This window comes from Rhinolophus hipposideros (genome assembly GCF_964194185.1).
Source record: "Rhinolophus hipposideros genome assembly, chromosome: 1".
Taxonomy (NCBI): domain Eukaryota; kingdom Metazoa; phylum Chordata; class Mammalia; order Chiroptera; family Rhinolophidae; genus Rhinolophus; species Rhinolophus hipposideros.
The window spans coordinates 9763100-9781307 of NC_138047.1; the positions used below are offsets into that span (position 1 = coordinate 9763100).

The window sequence follows — 18208 nt, forward strand, 5'->3', positions numbered from 1 at the left end:
ACCAGAGACCCCATTACAATCCCACAGGTAGGAGTATAAGAATGGAAAAGCTCTTCCCCAGGAAAAGTCGACCCCCCAAGCAGCTGCCTCGTGGCAAGAAAGTGAGAGGGGGACCCTGCTAGAGAGCTCTAGGGAGGACGGGAAGGAGAGGCATTTGGCTAGGGACCATTTCGGGAGGTGCTCTTGGTGATGGGTCATTAAGAAGAATCCTGGACATGCCAGCATTGCAGACCGCCTGGTTTTCTGCAGGGCAGGCCTGGAAGACCAGTTAGCACTTGGGGCTGGGCAGCTGCTGTGCTGACCAACCCCCTTGAGTCTTCCAGTCCATTTAAGCGGCTGCTGGCAGCAACTGCAGAACTGTCATCGCTGGACTGAGGGCTCCTTCAAGACAGGAACAAACAGCCACTGCCTGTGGAGCACCAAGCCCATGACAGGCCAGGTTTGGAGTGCTTTGAGCTTAATCCTCACAATCAACCCTCCCATATGACAGGTGAGGAAAATGGAGCCCAGAGACATTAAAGAACTTCTTCAAGGTCACACAGCTACTGAACCCAGGAAGCCTAACCCAGCCGAGTCCACTGTCCCACTTCTCTCCCTGGCATTCCCAGTCTCCAGCACAGAGCCTTGGAGGTTCGATCCACCACCTCCTTATAAAGGAATACAAGATGACTAGGGTGGGTGACCAGTGCCTTGGCTCAGTAAGCGGAGCCAAGAGGAGGATCTCATGGCTAGTCCTCCACAGCTGCCCTACCAGCTGCATTAGGATGACAACGGTGGGGTGGGAGGGAGCAAAGGCTAGGGACAAAAGAACATCGTGCTTTCCACCTTTGCACCTACCCTAAGTTTTTCAAGCCCTAAAGGCCATCATTAGGCTATGCTCTCTTAAGTTAAAGATCTTTGAGGTCAGTTAAAATGCAAAATAAGACCTAGCCAGACCATCAGCTCTAATGCGTCCTTTGGAGCAAAAATTAATATAAGATCGAGTCTTATATAAGACAGGGGCTTATATTAATTTTTGCTCCAAAGGACGCATTAGAGCTGATGGTCTGGCTAGGTCTTATTTTCGTGGAAACACAGTACTATCACTTAAACACATGCCAATGAGGGAATGTGACGATTTGACAGGAGCGCAGGAAAGTACCTGAGACCTAGGGATTAACCCAGGGAGAAAGGGACTGGAAGGAAGCAAACAGAAACCTTTCTTTTCTAAGCCTTGATAAGGGCTGGGCTGGGCAAGCTCCAGGAACTTCATACCATGAGGCAGAGGAGAGAAGTCAGACCTGGAAGATTAAAGATGAATAATCAGGTGGCTTACTGAAAAGAAGGAATCTGCAGAGACAGCTTCTAGAACTCTAAAAATTGTATTCTGCTTGGAGAGACCAAGTCTGGATGCTGCCTCAGGAAAATTCCTCGGTTTGATTTTCTGACTAGGTTTTTGATAAGAAATTGTAACTAGGTCCACTAGAGTTGCAAGAAGAAACAGTCACTGCCTCTTTATACCCATTCCACACCCCTACCTTCCTTCCAGGGATGCTAAAATGGGTTATATTTGACAATACATGTAGCGGAGACAAAAATAGGCTCAAAGTGCTCCTCTTTTCAGAAAGTACAAGGGATTAATTCATAAAATGAATCCAAGGATCTTTATGCATCTGCCCTACAGGCTTAACAAGGATGACAGCACTTATAGAAACAAAGGGTCAGAGATGTGCCCACTGAAAAATCGACTGCTAGTGAGACAGGCCTCCTCCCTTCCAAGGAGCCCTGGCCTCCCTCCGGCCCAGGGCAGCCTCCCGTCTCATCGGAGGTAGAGAATCAATGATAGAGCTGAACAGGGCTGAATGAATCCTCTAGTCCAATGCGCTCAACCAATGCAGAAACCCTTTGGCAAAATCATTATTCCCCAAGTAACCCATACCACTGAAATAGACGCATCATAAAAAGGCAAGACTTTTGGAGTCTGGTAGATGGCAAGAATTCCAATCTTAGCCCCACCCTTTTCTTTTTCTTTTTTTTTTTTTAAAGATTTTATTGGGGAAGGGGAACAGGACTTTATTGGGGAACAGTGTGTACTTCCAGGACTTTTCCAAGTCAAGTTGTCCTTTCAGTCTTAGTTGTGGAGGGCGCAGCTCAGCTCCAGGTCCAGCTGCCGTTGCTAGTGGCAGGGGGCGCAGCCTACCATCCCTTGTGGGACTCGAGGAATCAAACCGGCAACCTTGTTGAGAGCCCACTGGCCATGTGGGAATCCAACCGGCAGCCTTCTGAGTTAGAAGCAGGGAGCTCTAACCGCCTGAGCCACCGGGCTGGCCCCAGCCCCACCATTTTCTTACTGATATATGTAAATACCCGGCTGTACCTAGTTCCTGGAGAGAACTCCATACACGTTCATTCCTGACCCTTTTCCCCCACTCCTGAAAATCACCTGAAATTCACCTCCCCCTTAGTATTTGCATTGTCCCCTCAGGCAAGCAGCAGGGGACCAGTCTAATCTCTTGTTCACAAGAGTCTTTCAAATATTTGCAGACAAGCTCAGGTGCCCCCGGGGCCGATGTAGTCTGAGCTCAACATCCCCACTGCTCACGGGACTTGGTTTCCGGCCCCTTCCCCGGCTGAGTCACTCTCAGTAAGAGAACTCCAGGACGTCGCCAAGGTCCCAGTTCATTAAAAGCAGCAGCATAGGGCACTTACGCTGTTTACTTCCCAATTAAAGATAAAAACACTGCACGCTCTTATGCGATCTCCCAAGCTCAGAACTTTTATTTAACGCCTCTCCGTATCTCCTTCCTCCGGCGGCGTGCACCACCGCCTCAGTCTCACCCAACCCGGGATTCGGCGAACCACCTGCCGACCTAGTTCTCTGGCGAACTCACAAAGCATGGCCGCTCCCAGGCCTTCTCGGAAAAACCGCTTGGCCTGGAAAACGAAAATAGGCAGCAGGGAAGGGAAGGCACGGCGCCTCCACGGGCCAGGCTGAGCCAGGCGCACGCCGCACCCACGTGCAGAACCCGGAAGCGCTGGGCAGGCTGGGGCGGCAGCACGTGAACGCGGCGTGCGGCGCCGCGGGGCGGGGCGTCCTTCGCTCGGCCCGTGCACTGAGCCTGCAGCCAATCGGCGAGCCCGCCCGGCCGCCCGGCCCCGCCCCGCCCCATCAGGCCCCGCCCCGCCCCGTCAGGCCCCGCCCCCTGCCCCGCCCGGCCGCCCTGCTTGTGTCCCTGGTTGACTTCTCCAGGGTCAGGCGAACGATGCTGTTTTCCGCGCCGGACGCCTGTCTGCTGGAGACAGGGACAGACGGGCTGGCTGGCTCCGTGGCGCCCCCGGCTGCGAGGCAGCTCCAGCCCCACGTCGCCACCCCTTGCTATGGGGACCCGCCTGAAGGTTGGGGCGGGTGGGGACGGAAGCCGGGCATCCTGGGGCGGGCGGGACTGGTGGGGCCGGCTCCTCCCAGACCTCCCAGCCAGGGGACAGCCCCGCAGAGCCCTTCCCTCTTCCTTTCTCCCGCATCACTGCGTCCTTGATCACCTCCGTCCCCACGGCGCCTGGCTCCCGGGAGGTACATGGAAGGGTCCCAGAATGATGCCTCTTTGGCGTACGGATTATTTTGAGCTCATTAGTTTGGAGAAACTGTAGACACAGGAGAAGCTCTGCAAACAAGTTACCAGGGAAATTTACATGAGAAAAACCAGAGAGACTCGTCTGCACGACCCAGCAAAGTTTGTTGACTATACGTTTCCTCTTTTCACCTTCCTGTGCATTCTCTCCCGTCCTTTGAAGCCCCAGGCCCTATCCTACCCCTTTGCTGTAGCCCAGGGAGGTACATACGCCCCTGTTGCCTGGGAGCCTTTTGAGTCTCGTATCCTCGTGGGGCTCCTGAATGTATGTACATACATAATTAAGATTGTTTTTTTCATCCTGTTAACCTTTGTATTGGAGAAGGGGGGTGGTCTCTGCCAAGAACCTAGAAGGATAAAGTAAAAATTATTTTTCCTGCCCTACAATATATAGGGTGTATACGTGGAGTTGTACAATATATAACACCACAGTGTTCACATCCAATCTATATAGTAGTCTTTTTTGCCTTAAACATTTCTATTTGTTACTTTAAGATTGTTTTTAAAAATCTTAATTACGTAATATTCGTTCACTGAGAAATGATTGGAAAATACGGAAAGAACATAGAACATTCCTGGTTGTGCTTCCTTCCAGACTCTTCCTGTCTGTGCTGAAAATGTGTAAAGTCCCAAGAGATTTGGTTTTAGTCCTCACCTCGGTACTGAATTTACAATCTACTCAGTATCATTGCTCATGGGGAATGAGATGTTATTCACGGGGATATTTGTTATCCTAATTAATAATGCCAGGAGTAAAGGAGATTCAAGATTTTTTTTAAATCCTGGAGAAAATATAAAAAGCAAATGGAAGATACAAATATGGAAAGGGGCAAGAGAGGAAGAACGTCCTGGTATTGGAGCAGAATAATAGATAACAGCATGAATGTAAGATTTTTAAATCTTTCCTAATTCCTTCCATTGAAAGGGCCCTAGAAACAATACCCCAGTAGCAAGAAGCACACCAGAGCCCAGACCACGGTTTCTACCATCCTCCACCGGAAGTAAACAGGGCTCCTTGGGGAAGTGGCTGATCCCAACCCTGAGCCTGGAACATCTGGTTATGCCACAATATAGGAAGAGCTCAAAAACCGATGGGCTGTGTCACAAGGACATGGCAGCCTGCGTGAAAGGGCTCTCGGCCAAACTTGGGACAATTGGAGCACCAAAATGAATAGTCAGGAATGGACTATAACATACGCAATAGTCATTTTTAAAATCCCTTAATCCATGCTGATACTACCATTAATAACAATGAAATTAAAACTATTTTAAAGGGGAGGGTGGGCAGGAAAGCTCTTCTTTACAAAAGAATGCCAACTAATAAACGTTGAAAGAACGACAGAAATAGTAAAGTGCCATTTTTTAGCCACCGTAATAAGTGTTTCAGTCAAGAATCATCACAACATGCTAAAGCCATTGCATAAAAGATTACTGGGAACAGAATATTTTATTCACACTTTATGAGTGATCCCAAAGGATCCTCCACAGATAAGTTTTTACTTATAAAGGGGGAAAAGTTACCTTTACAAATGACCCGAACAAATGACAGTTACTTAACATCATGATGAATGGGACAAACTGACACCCTAGTTTGTTGACTGTTGTCACACAGCAGCCTAGCAGACTGCCCCCCCCCCCCCCCCCCGCATGTCTTTCCTTAAGGAAAGAATAGTCTGTGAGACTGCATCGCTGGGACTGTATATTTCTCCCTATTTAGTCTCCAAAAGAGGGTTTGCGGCCAATGACGAGTAAGATTCCCCATGGGGGGGGGTACAACTCAAGCCAGGCGGAACCCCATGGAGATCCCTGATGAGCTGCCTTAGAAAGATTTGGGAAGGGGCCTTGTCTGTCCTTACCCCTGCCTGGGAAAAGCGCTGCTGGCTCTGACTTTTTCCTCTCACCTAATTGGGAGAAAAGTCTTGAGAGTGATAAGATTAAGCTCTCTCTGCTCAGCTCTGTGAAACAATTTCAACATGTGATATATGTCCTTTAAAAGAGTTGCATGCCTCACCTCAAGGACTTTCTGCTTCGGCTGTTTGAAGATCAACATAATTGGTTTGGGTTGTTTCTATAACGTGATAAGTGAGTCTCACAGACCGTGCCCAAAACACTGCTACTCCCTCGTATACTTATCAATAAAAACCTCCAGTCGGCTCAAATCTGGGCTCCAGTCTTTCAGAACTGTGAGACCCCTGGCCTTTTGAGATTAACTACATTAAGTCTCTGTATGTTTCTTTCTTAAAACTTAACCCTTCTCTCACCCTCACTGCCCGTGTTGCTCTGGACGCGACAGTTGACAGGTAATGGCAGTGAGAAGGACACACATCATCTACGTAAGTTTCCTGCCAAAAATGTTTGCCTTGAATCTAATAAGCAATTCCAAATTGAGAGGCTTTGAGGGGAAAAAAAGAAAGTGGCCTGGACCTTCAAAAATATTAACATCATTAAAGTAAGATTAAGACTAAATAAAGCTGGTAAACTCTTCTAGATAAAAAGAGACTAAACAGATATAACACCGAATGTGTGACACTTGATTGGATTCTAGATTTAAAAAGAAAAAAAAATCTAAAAAAAAAAGACTTTATTGAGACAATAGGAGGAATTCGATTATGGAGTGGTAACTAGATAACAGTCTTGTATCCATGTTAAATTTTCAACAAAGATGAGATTGTATTGTGATCATTTTAAGAGAATGTTCTTGTTCTAGAGAGGAACAGGCTGTATTTTGGGATGTATTTAAGGATGATGTATTTAAGGGTAATTCTCAAATGATTCAACATCAACAAAATCAGCTGAGAAGATAACCTGATAAAAATGCAACAATTGGTGAATCTAGGTTAGATAGATTGTCCACTATGACATTTTTGCAACTTTTCTGAAGGCTTGATATTTTTGAAAGTGAAAAGAGACAGAAATGGAAAACTTCCCCAGGCAACAGTCACTGTAGCCTTCACACACTTTCTTTCCTAACATACAGTTAACGCCCAGAGGACCAGAAAACTGTAATTCTGAGTCATCAGACATACCTAAGTCAAAGTTCATATGTTTATTTAGACACACAAATAAAATACATACGAAATGAAAGGGGCAAGTCTGAATCTTTATAAAAGAAATATCATTTCATTATATATGTATTCCTTTCAAAAGCATATTGTTTAGTCTCAGGTGTTTTAATTTTATAAAAAGTATTTTACTGTGCTAATGTCTGGGATTTTTTTTAAGTCATCAATAATATTGAATGTAGCTGTCTATCAGAGTATAGTTCATTCAAATCGCCATATAATGTCCCATTATTGACCATACCAAGAATTAATTCACTCTTCTGTCCGTGTGCATTTGATTGTTTAAAAGTGTCCTATCAGAGTGCGGCTCATGAGTTTCTCCCAGTGACACACCTCAGAATGACACACCTGGTGACAGAGTATGTGAATTTCAACTTTACTGTTTCCAAGGCGCTGGTACCAATTTACATGCCCAACATAATGTATCAGCTTCTGATCCACATTCTTGCCAACACTTAATGCTGTCAGACGTCTTCATTTCTGCCAACCAAACGGGTAGAATTGTTCGCATTGTGGTTTCCATCTGCATTTTTCCTGGTCACTGAAGAGGTTAAATTCCTTCCTTATCTTTACACACTGCCTGATTTTTGAAAGGTTTTAACCAGTCAGAGATCTAATTATTTCTAACAGGGAAAAGAACTTAGCCGCAGAGGAAAAAGGACTGTCTCCTTGCTCCATACAGTTGGTTCTTCTGTAGAATGGATTATGATTTTACTGTCATGCTGTATATTACTGCTATGCATTCCAAAAATGAATGTTTCATTTTTATAAGGTTAAGAAATCAATTTCCTATAAAGCAGTAGTGACAACATGACCTTTTGCTTCACTCAAATGGCTTTAAATGAAAAGCTTTCTAAAATCCAGGGTCTGCACAGAACATGATTTCAGCTTAAAGTGGATTCCATTTTTTCGTTCTCCATTTATATCTGGGAAATGATGTAATGACAGCAAACATGACTGATAGTAAAGTGGATACTGACTCATTTTTATTGTAAAGGGATGACATTCGAGTTTTGTCACACGGAAACCAGGCAGGCTGCAGATTCAGGCTCCTCTACCATGTTTCTCCGAAAATAAGACCTAACCAGAAAATAAGCCCTAGCGTGATTTTTCAGGATGACATCAATGCATCTTTTGGAGCAAAAATTAATATAAGACCCACTCTTATTTTCGGGGAAACATGGTACTGTTATTATGAGTCAGTAAGTTGATGATAAAAGAATTCTTGTTTTGATTTTCTAATATGTCAGTGGACAGAATTGCTTTGAAACATAGCTTCCACGGTTTTATGAGTCTATAGCCCAGGGCCATAAAATGAAGTTGGGCTCTTTTTGTTGTTCAAACATTAATGAGGTTTTAAATTTCCCCAATATGAGGCCATCTAGCTGTAATCAAGCCCCAGGCACGGGGCTTGGCTGGAGGGAGACAGGGTGAAAACCAGCCTGGTTTGCCTGGGACTGAGAAGGCGCTGGGTCTCGTGACTTCTCATGCTAAGACGGGGAAATCCCAGGCAAACCAGGTCGAGTTGGTCGCCCTGTTTGGAGGCAAACTTGGTCAGCGCGTAGCTGGGCTGAATTTGTTCAGCCTTCCTGGACTGAGGTTTTCCCCTTCCCCCACAATGGAGCCCCTCACAGTTTAAGGAAACTGCGGAACAGACAGAAATGTAACTGGCCCCTGGGTACTACTGACAGGGAAACATCAGCAGCGTGGCAGACCTACTAAATGCTTCCCTACCGGCTTGGAAAATACCCGTGCTCAGTGTCTGTATGTGAACCTCATCAAAACTTGACGAATCCCTTAGGTGTGGCAATAATCATCAGCCCTGATTCTGAAAGCCAGTTTCTTCTTAAAAGAAGCGTCCGTCAGGCAGTTGGCCCAGAGCATTACGCATCTTTCTAGATGGCTGCTTGCTGAGTCCCACTCCTTCTGAACCATGGACAGAAACAACTGCAGGGACGTCTGCTGCTACTCTGTGGTTAGTTATTCAGCGCTGTTGCAGAGCTGAACTGTTGGCAACCTCCCCTGTGCTGGTGGCACCGCTCTGAAAACCCAGTAGGTGCTACCCACGTCAGCTAGAAGGCAGTTAGGACTCATCCACCACTCGCTCTTCCTCGTCCCCCACATCCAGCCCAGAGTCCTGCTGTCCCTCGCTCCCAAATCTCCTCAGAATCCAGCCAGGTACACCCACCGGCCCTCCACCATCCTGACCTGAGCAAGAATCGCAGCTCCCCCATAGATCTGGTCCCCCTGCCTCAGCCTTGTCACCGGAGAAGCACTCCAGGAGGGCAGCCACATGCTGTGTGCGTGGGTTCTAGTACAGTTAACTCAGACCACGTGCCCACTAAACTCCTTGAGGACTTCCCCTCCACTCTGAGCAAGAGGCAAGGCCTTACGAGCTTTGATCTCCATGACCCTCTCCAGCCTTTCGGAAACGTGCCCCACACTCACTCCGCTCCACTCTCCCTGGCCGCCAGGCTCCTCCAGCAGAGGTCACAGCCGCTGCACCTCCACTGCCTAAGGTCACACAACCCACTCCACTCCCTTCTGTGCTTCGTCTCTCAGCGACCATCCTATGTCACAGTCTCCCCACCCCCATGCTGCCTCCTCTTTCCTGTCTGATTTTTCTCGACAGCACTGTACCCATCAGGCACACTGTTTACTGCCCATCTGCCCCCATTAGAATGGAAGCCCCACGAAGGCAGGCGTTTCTGTCTGTTTCGTTCCAGAGTGCATCCTCAGCACCTCACCCACACCTGCTCCACTGGGCAACGAACCACTGTGTGATTGAAGGGCTTGTGGAAGCAACCGAAGTAACAATACAGGCCCGGGCAGGTAACAGCAGACAGTTGCGGCCGGCTGGCTTCCAGTCGTGTTTCTTGCCTTTTCTACCAAATTTCCTCACCTACTAAGTCTATAACCCTCCCTTTCTTTGTGTTCCCATAATGTTTATTTTGTGAATGTCCCCAGAGAAATGTGGTACTTGCAGATGGCTGGTTGTTATGGGGCCTCCATCTTTCATTCAGATTCACTGCTTCCTCCCATGTCTGCCTGGCTCAGGAAGCCCCACAGAGAGGCTGGCCACCTCTATAGCAGTGCCTGCCAGCAGAAGCCCGAATCAGCCACATCTTGCTGGAGACCCTAAATCACACCCGGAACCCTAGCTGCCAGGGAATCTGAGAAATGCAGTTAACAGCTTCCCAGACTCTGCAGTACAAGCTGCAGCACTACAATAGTATTTTCAGGGTTATGGGTTTACTCCCCCATTAGTGTCCTGGAAATCAATTTATTGGAACCAGATCAGAATTATTTTTTAATGAAATAGAATAGATTAGAAAATATCAGAGGATACTGTATATTCTAAGGATAAGTACTTTTTCATGAAATTTTCTGTCCAGTCCTTAACCCAGCACTATTAAACCTGAATTTCTGGTACATCAGCCTTTTTTAAACGCTCCCCAGTTAACCCAAATGTGTGGCGAGGAATAAGAGCCACAGGGGTCTGGTTTTGTTCTTTTGTTCTTGGAGTTCTTCTGTACCCTTTGTGCAGGGCCAGCCTCTGGCCACCCCAACAGTCACGTGGCTGCAGTGCTACAGGCCCGACTTTCCCTAGAGTCCTTCTCCATCAAAATGCATCTTTCTCTTGGCCAGGCTCTTTCTCGTTCTCTCTTCCTACTTTGAAGCCCACACTTCCTCGGGGACACCTCTGTAAGCTCACCACCCAACTGAATGATGAAACCTTACTCTTCCTGTGACTGGACTGGCCCATGTCGCCAAGCTTCCTGGATGAGTTCAGCTGCCTCAGGGAGGGTTTCCTGAATCTAATCGCTGGGGTTCAGTCTGTCAAGCAGACAGGCAAAATACCAAAGCAATTCAGGCCTAAGAAAGAACCCAGTTGTTTCCTCAAAAGCACCAGTGCAGCTCGGCACCCTGCACATGAAGGGAGGAAAGCCAGGGCAAGGGGCCACACCTTGGGGATGCCTGCTTGGTTTTCCTCTGGCAGGTGACACCAGTCAGGGGAAGTGCGCTTGTTGAACTGTCATATAAGATGCCTTCCGGAGCAACAGCTGGAGGGGCTGCTTGTGGACAAGGCAGGACAGCCACAAACCCATTTGCTCTTCAGACATCCCCAGGCTGGCCCCTGACCAGAGCTTCGGCCATATCCGGGGTGAGGCGCCCCTGAGTCCCTAGATACAAGATGCAGCCAGGAGCTGTAGGTGTTGTCACGAAGAGGGGCCACTCCTCCCTGAGTCCCCTCTGACGGTTGTCCCCTCCACTGGCCTAGTCACCAGGAGGAAATACGGAACTATTCTTCCGCAGGTTGTGAAATGGTGAGCAATTTTTGGGTTCTTTATGGTTTTTGCATTTTCCAAATGGCTTACAATTGAACATATTATGCAAAACACTAGGGCTTCCAATTAGTGAAATAAATTAATTAAATCTCTTCCCCCGGCCTGCTGTGAAAGTGCACAGCACAATCACTCTTTCCTGAGCTTCTGCACGGGAGGATCCTCAGGAAAGAGTGTGATTACCGTAGGCTCTGGAGAGACGAGCAGAGTTCTTAGCCCTGGAGCGACCTGAAGGAACCGCAGACACGTGATTATGACAGCCTGACCTCAGAGACAGAGTTCCAGACTGGCTTCACTGGACAGAAAGGCAACGCGCCCGTCCTCGGACGGTGCAGCCCCACGCTGACTTCCTTTTGGCACACGTTTCAGTCTGAAGTCAGCTGTGGGAGCAGAGACCAGAGAAGGCAGGGCCATGACTTCTTCATTTGCCACTTGCCTGAAAACGTAGCCTTTCACCTGGAGATGCTGGGAGAGACAGCAGGCCAGGGTGCCCAGGACGAGGCACAGAGGGGTACTTCTGCCTCCTGCAGCCAGCTTAGCCTAGAAGCTGGGGAGACACCGTGTGTCGCGACAAGCATCCAAGCGACCAGAAAGCATCGCTCTCTGAGAGTTGGAGGGACTCTTAGTTCACCCCCTTCTTTTACAGATGGATGAACTGAGGCCAAGTGCTCTTAAGTCACTTACGTGAGATCACCCAGCCAGGTACTGACACAGGTGGACTCGTTACTACCTGGTCTCCCAGCTCCCAGGCCAATGTTTTCCACACATTCCATTCCTACAGAGGGGTATGTCCTGTCACTCCTCAGATGCTTCATCCAGCTTTCCTGTCACCACTTCTACTGCCTGTGGGTACCTGCCAGGGCTGCTCTCAGCACTGTCCCAACAAAGGATTAATAAATGCTTAGAGACTAACTGATCTGTAAACACGGCCGCATTCCTGCAGAACGAGTGGTCTCCCGAGAAATCACCTGGGATCCACTGTATTGGGGGCTGGCGGATGCTAGACAAGACCCGAGACCACAACTCCTACAGAACAGCACACAGGGGTGAGGGCTGGGGGCACTCCTGAGGCCCCTTCTCCTCCTTTCCCTGCCCCACTGCCCTTTTGTAACTTCTTCCCCACCTTGTTCATTTTATCCAGCTTTCACCATAAATACAACAGTTGGGAATGACAGGGGAAGACAGGCCTTCTTTACAGCCCATGGTGCTGTTTCCATACCTCCTGGGGATCGGCTGTAGATAAGGAAGAAAGAGAAAGGCTCTGTGTGGGGCAGAGCTCCAGACCCCCTCCCTGCCCTCAGGGAAGTCCAGGCAGCCTGAAGCTAAAGGAGAGACGCATAATTCACTGCAGAGGACAGAGGACAAGGATGGATGGTTGAACAGCAAAGATCTGTAATTCCTGAGCACTTACAAGCAACTGGTATCTGTAGCTCTCTGCAAGTAGAAAGCCTGCCTGCTACCTGCATGAGACACCCCCCACCCCCAGGTCTGAATTAACCAACCTGCAGACTACACTTATGCTCACAGCACCTGTTGCTATTGTTATTGTTGTTGTTTAGAACGTGGTATTTCCCAAGAAGTACCAAAATGGTGACCGTAGTAAAAAATTAAAAATGTGTCCACCTTGCTTACATTCATGGCTTGGTACTGTCTTTATTTTAAATTTATACGTGGGGAGAAGACCATAATCTTTCAGCGATTAGAGTTTTCTGATGTCTTGATTTGGCTCTGCCACTACCCATTCCAGAGGAAATTGGAGTTTTTGACAAGTGAACCAAGCATGAGAATTTGTGGAGCACTCGCTACCACCGGGCCCTATAGAAGTATAGACATAGACCCTCCCCCAAAGAGCAGATAAATGAATGTCCAGGAAGCATTTTAAGGACGAGTTCAAAACTCTGGTTATGGGACAGGATGTACCTGCAAAGCCCCATCTGCATAAAGTAGATGGAAAGGATGGCAGCGGAGACTTGAACTTGAGAAGGGCCTAAGGAATAAGCAGAAGCAAGCACACGTGCGGATGCGGGCCCATGTGAATGCACGTGTAAATGGAGTGAGAAGGATGGTAGACACGCGGGAAGGTGCAGCCGGGTCCCAGGAGAGGAGGTAGGAGGGAATCAACAGGTGCAAGAACACAGGATGGCCCAGGCTGGCCACTACTGGACGCTGAGGGACACGCCTGACCATAGCAGAGCATGGGAACACGTAGGAAGGGTTCAGCTCAGTGATAAAAGGCCTGCAAAGACATTGTCAGCTGACAACTCACTAGGTAAACCACAAAGGGGCAACCTGGAGATGGAAGGCCCCTGACTGGAAGCTGAGCTGGCTCAGCCTGGTGCGCTGGTGCTTCCCAAAGCCAGTGTCTCTCAGCTCCCTTCCCATCAGGGACAGAGCTCTGCAATGGCCTGGGAGCCCCATTCTCATCCAATAAGTTGGTAGGCCCGTGGATGCAGATACCCAGAGAGGAGGGCGGTGCCAACATGGCATAGGAGCTCAGGAAAGGAAGCAAAGAACCAAGCACCAGCCCAGCTCCTCCTGGAGAGTGTCCTTTCAGGATGGGCTCTTTGCACTCGCACTGGGGAGAGAAAGGAAGGAGAGGTCCTCGATTTGGGGTCCCAAAATGCTGATCTATCTGCCAGTGAGTTTTGTCACAAGCAGCTGACCCACAGGAATTCCAAAGCCCTTGCTTCCCCTGAGATGGCGTGACTTGTTTTTCCCGATATTCCGTGGGCAGCCCTGGTACCTAGCGTCCAGCAGGGCACTGATCAGCTCACCGTGCAGCTGTGGCCTGACATCTGGCTGGCCTATCATCTCCACGACACCTGACAGGGGTTATGTGCTCAGCACCTGACAGCAGTGCCCTGGGGCCACCTCAATAGACACAGAAGGCCACCTGTTTTCTTGTGCAGGCCTATCTGTGTCCATCTGCCTTCGTCTCTCAAAGACTGGCGCAAGGCAGGCATCTAAGTCTGTCTCTTGGTTCTAATGGAAAGAAGTCCCTGGTTCCTGATGAGAAACATCAGCCTACATGGTTTCTGCCTGACATACGTCGTATGTCATATCATAGCACAGATCGCATCATACATCATGTCATATCATACCCTATCGTTCCCTGTGCTGGAAAGGCAGAATACAGATGTAAAAGTTCCCGCTGGTTAGCACACAACTTAATGAGGGAACTCAGGCAAGTGACACAACCTCCCTAAGCCTCACTTCCTTTATTTTTACAGAAATAATAACAGCAGGCCCCTCAGGAGGTAGTGGTGGGGATAAATGAACACACGTAAGGCACTAAGCACAGCACCTAGGACTTGGAAGGAGTTCAGGAAGTGTTACTTTGGAATCTTATTGTTCTTTACTCTTAGAACCTCCACCCACTCGTCCACTGTCCCTTCTGAAGGTGGGGATGTGCAAGAATTCTTGGGACACGGTTGTCTGAAGACATTTGTATAGGCTTCTCCACGCCAAAGGGACATTAAGAATTTAGTCAAGACCCTAGTTCCTGAGCAGAACCACAGCCACATTACCTGAAAAACCACCCATCTACCCAATTTTTAAAGCTCTCCTCTCTTACAGGTGAACTACTCAGCCTTCCTTTATAGCTGGTTTCCAGCTTTAATCACTCTGTTCGTAACCTTCCTCCCAGGGTCTAGTTTTTCCTGCCCCTTTCTGTTCTCACAAATTTTCTTTGTTTCAGGCAAGGACATGTCCTGCTCCTTACTCAAACCAAGCTCAAAACCTACTTCTTCCGGCACCTCGGCCCAGGACCCAGCTCTGTTCCCCCACTGCAGCCACCTTCACCCTGAAACAGGCCAAGAAGAGACGTGAGCGTGAACGCAGTCTCACATTTCAATCCCGCCTGCCAGCTGGGAAGGTCACTGCCAGCTGCTGCCCCAGCCAGTCTCAGCCACCATCATTCATTCCATTCATGCTGTGACATTATCATAGCCCTGTGGACCATGATGGGGAGACAGCAAGGTCTAACTATGAGGTGGGAATTGCCAAGTCTACCTTATTAGCTCAGCATCTCGTGTGTGCCTGGGGCATAGCCAGCCACTCAATCTACAGAATGAACTTGGCCCCTCACCTTTTGAAGCCTGGGGTAGTAATGCCCAGGGCTCTGCACTATCTCTTGGGGTTTCCTAGATCCTGCCCAAACCTTTGTGATAATCCCTTTATTAAACTCTTCCCAATTTGCCGAAAATGAGTGTGCCAAGTGTTTCTCCCAGGCCCCTGACTGAGCTGCTCCCGAAGTCTCACTTGTCAAGACACAGAAACACAGCATGGGAAGGCAATTAGCAGTCAATTAACCTTCTAGAAGGTTAGCTAGGAGTCCTCCATCTGGCTTCTCTTTTTTGGGGGAGGAGATAGCAAAGTCTTTTCATTTCCTAGTTTTTAATTACTTTTTTGAATAGTTCATATATTAAGATGGTTCGTAATTCAAAAACAAAAAATCGAAAAGCCTATATACACTGAAGTCTCCAGGATCTGGCAGTTGAAGGAATGGGGTACTGTTGCACACCCCTTCCTCTCACAGGCAGACTTTTCACCTCCAGATGACATCTCATCATGACATTAAACAAACCCTGTCTCCCTGTAATCTCCACTCGTGCTTAGTTCTAAATAGGAGATCACAACTCAGTGAAGTGAGGAACTTTTGCCTTAGACTCCCAGCCCTCCAGAGTCATCGTCACGAAGCCAAGTTCTCTTCAGATTAAAAAAACAAACAACATAGCTTCACACGGTTGGCAGTGTGCACATGTTTTGTCCTGTGCAAGGTAATAATTGCACTAAAATATGCTGTCATAAAGTGAAATCTTCATGTGGAAAGATCTTTTAGCTACCCGCTTGTTTAACCCTGGCTGCATCAGGCTCCCCTGAATACTGTGACAAGTAAACAGATGGCTTTCCTTTGAGGAGTTTGCCACCAGAGACCACAAGGACACAGTCGACAGGGGAAGTGACCAACTTAGCACAGAAATCACCATTCATACTGCAGCTAAATGAGGTCAGGTGGGGCTCTGAGAACCTCCAGAGACAAGGTGGCCATGTTATATATGGAATAGAGGAGACATTGAGGACAGTGACCGTGGGACTAAACGTCATTAGCTGCCTGACTGAACACCGAACAGAACTCATTGTTCCCTGTTCCTTGCTGTCTCCTTCCTTCTCGCCATTCCCAATGGGACAAGGAGTGCCACCACCCCCTTCACAGCCAGGAGCTCTAATGGCATCTTAGCAACCTCTGCGTAAGGGACAAAGTCCCACAGGGCAAGGGACAAAGTCCCACAGGGCGTCATAGGCAAGCATTAACCCCCGGTAGCATTAACCTGACAATCAATCAGAATTAGGAGAGAAGTGAAGAGAGGGCAAGAAAGGTGGGATGGAGGGAGCCGGGAGAAAGCAAATAGCACGGCCCCAGGTCCCCTAGAGTCAGGGCTACCCGTTAGTTCTCAGAGTCAGTTGTACCCAGGTGGGGGTGCGGAAGCCTTGGGTCTTGGGTGACAATGGGTCACCAGAGCCCAAGCCTCTCTCAACACCAACAGGAAAAGCAGAGGAGTCTGGTAGCTCTCATTGGAAAGTAAACTTGAGTCTCCCTCCCTGTCCTATACTCACTCTCTCCTGAGGGCACCCTAGGGTCCTCGGCCAGTTCTGCAGGGCCTTGGGAGCCCCAGGGCCTCCAGCACAATATCCAACAAATGGAGCCAAATACAGCAGCAACCCCTTTCCAGGCAGGGGGCCAGAGGAGCATCTGGGACTTTCTGGCAGGCCTTGCACACCCAGCACGCCGTGCACAGGAGAAAGCGCCAGTGAAATGCCTAAATGCGAGGAGGCATGTCACCGAGGGAGCGCCTGCAGGTGTGCTAGGTGGGGCGCTCCATGCAGGGTGCCAGGTGTGCGGAGGAGGGCCTTGCAGGGGGTGGGGTAGGGGGCCCCTCCCTACCTGTTTGCTTTCCTGTGCATTGTCTCACCAGTCCCCACACAGCCAGCCCTGTTCTGGCGCCCATTTTGCCAATGAACAAACTGAGTCTCCAGGTGGCTAAATGACTTCCCGAGGATCGAAGGTGGGAAAGGGCAGGGACCGGACTCGCGCGCCGATGTGCCTTCCGCAGCAGCGTGCCCCGAGCCCTGCAGCCCCCGCCCAGACTCGGCCTGCCACCGGGGTGCGCAGCGGGGCTCCGAGCTGCAAAGCTCCCGCCAGCGCAGAACCCCAGATGGCCCGTCCGCCGGGGCAACGCTATTCCACCTGCACCTCGGAATTTGAATGCAGCGCGACCGGGGGGTCAACCTGCCGCGACTGGCTCCCCGCGCGCTGCGCATCCGCTCCCGCCCCAGGTGTCAGCCGGCGCGTGGCCCGAGGGGAGATGCAGGGCCCGAGGGGAACCCGGAACCGGGGCGGGGTAGTTCGGGGCGCAGAGGGGCCGGGCTGGCCCCGAGGGGACCCCGCGGCGCCAGTCGCAGCACTGCGCGGGCTCCGCACCTGGCGGCCGCAGGTCTCGGGGCCCCGCAGCAGCTCGTTCCGGGCGGGGACCCCGCCTACCTTTCCTGAAGGGCATCGCGGAGGGGCGCTCCCTGCAGAGCCGGGCCGGGACACTGAGGCCGGAAGATGTCCAAGGGCCAGCCTCGCGACTCGGGGGCGCCGGAGGGCGCCAGGCGCAGGGCCAGGGAGGAGGAAAGGGACAAATTTGGGCAAAACCCGGGCGCGTCACCCAGGGAGGGAGGAAGCAGGCGAGGCGGGAAGCGCGGCGGCGGGGCGGGCCCTCGCGGAAACCGCTTAACCCCTGCGCTCCCCGCCCCGCCCCCGCGCCCGCAGCCTCCCCGCCCCCGCCCGGAGCGGAGACCCGCCCCTCCGCACACCACTGACCCTCCGCCAAGCGTGCTCCTCCCGGGCGGGAAGAAAACCAACCCCCCGGTCAACTCCTTCGAGCTTTTCGGGGACATCATCCTGGAATGATTTAAGGAACGTTATCCCATTTTTATCGTTATGTCCTCAGGCGCACAGGTTGGGCACAGGGGACTCATCAAATGGCTGCTTGGCTTGAATTGAAATTGTATCAGGTCTGGAGGGAGTCGCCCCCTAAAAGTACAGCTCTGAAAGCAATCCTGGCCACTCTCATCCAAAATCCTTCCTACTCCCTCTGCTCCTGCCCAGCTTTCTTTTTCTCCCCAGCACTCCACCTATGAGAAACTT

At 49.9% G+C, this 18208-nt stretch overlaps 1 protein-coding gene across 3 annotated transcripts in view; it reads right to left on the reverse strand.

Annotated features, from left to right (window-relative positions):
- Nucleotides 1-17722, reverse strand: part of PFKFB3 (6-phosphofructo-2-kinase/fructose-2,6-biphosphatase 3) — a 70140-nt gene extending 52418 nt beyond the window's left edge. For all 3 annotated transcript variants that reach the window (XM_081050656.1, XM_081050646.1, XM_081050655.1), the window contains exon 1: nucleotides 17558-17722. In XM_081050656.1, coding sequence (XP_080906782.1) covers nucleotides 17558-17573 — 16 coding nt within the window. In that variant the 5' untranslated portion in view covers nucleotides 17574-17722. The remainder of the gene's footprint in view (nucleotides 1-17557) is intronic.
- Between the last annotated feature and the right edge of the window lie 486 nt (nucleotides 17723-18208).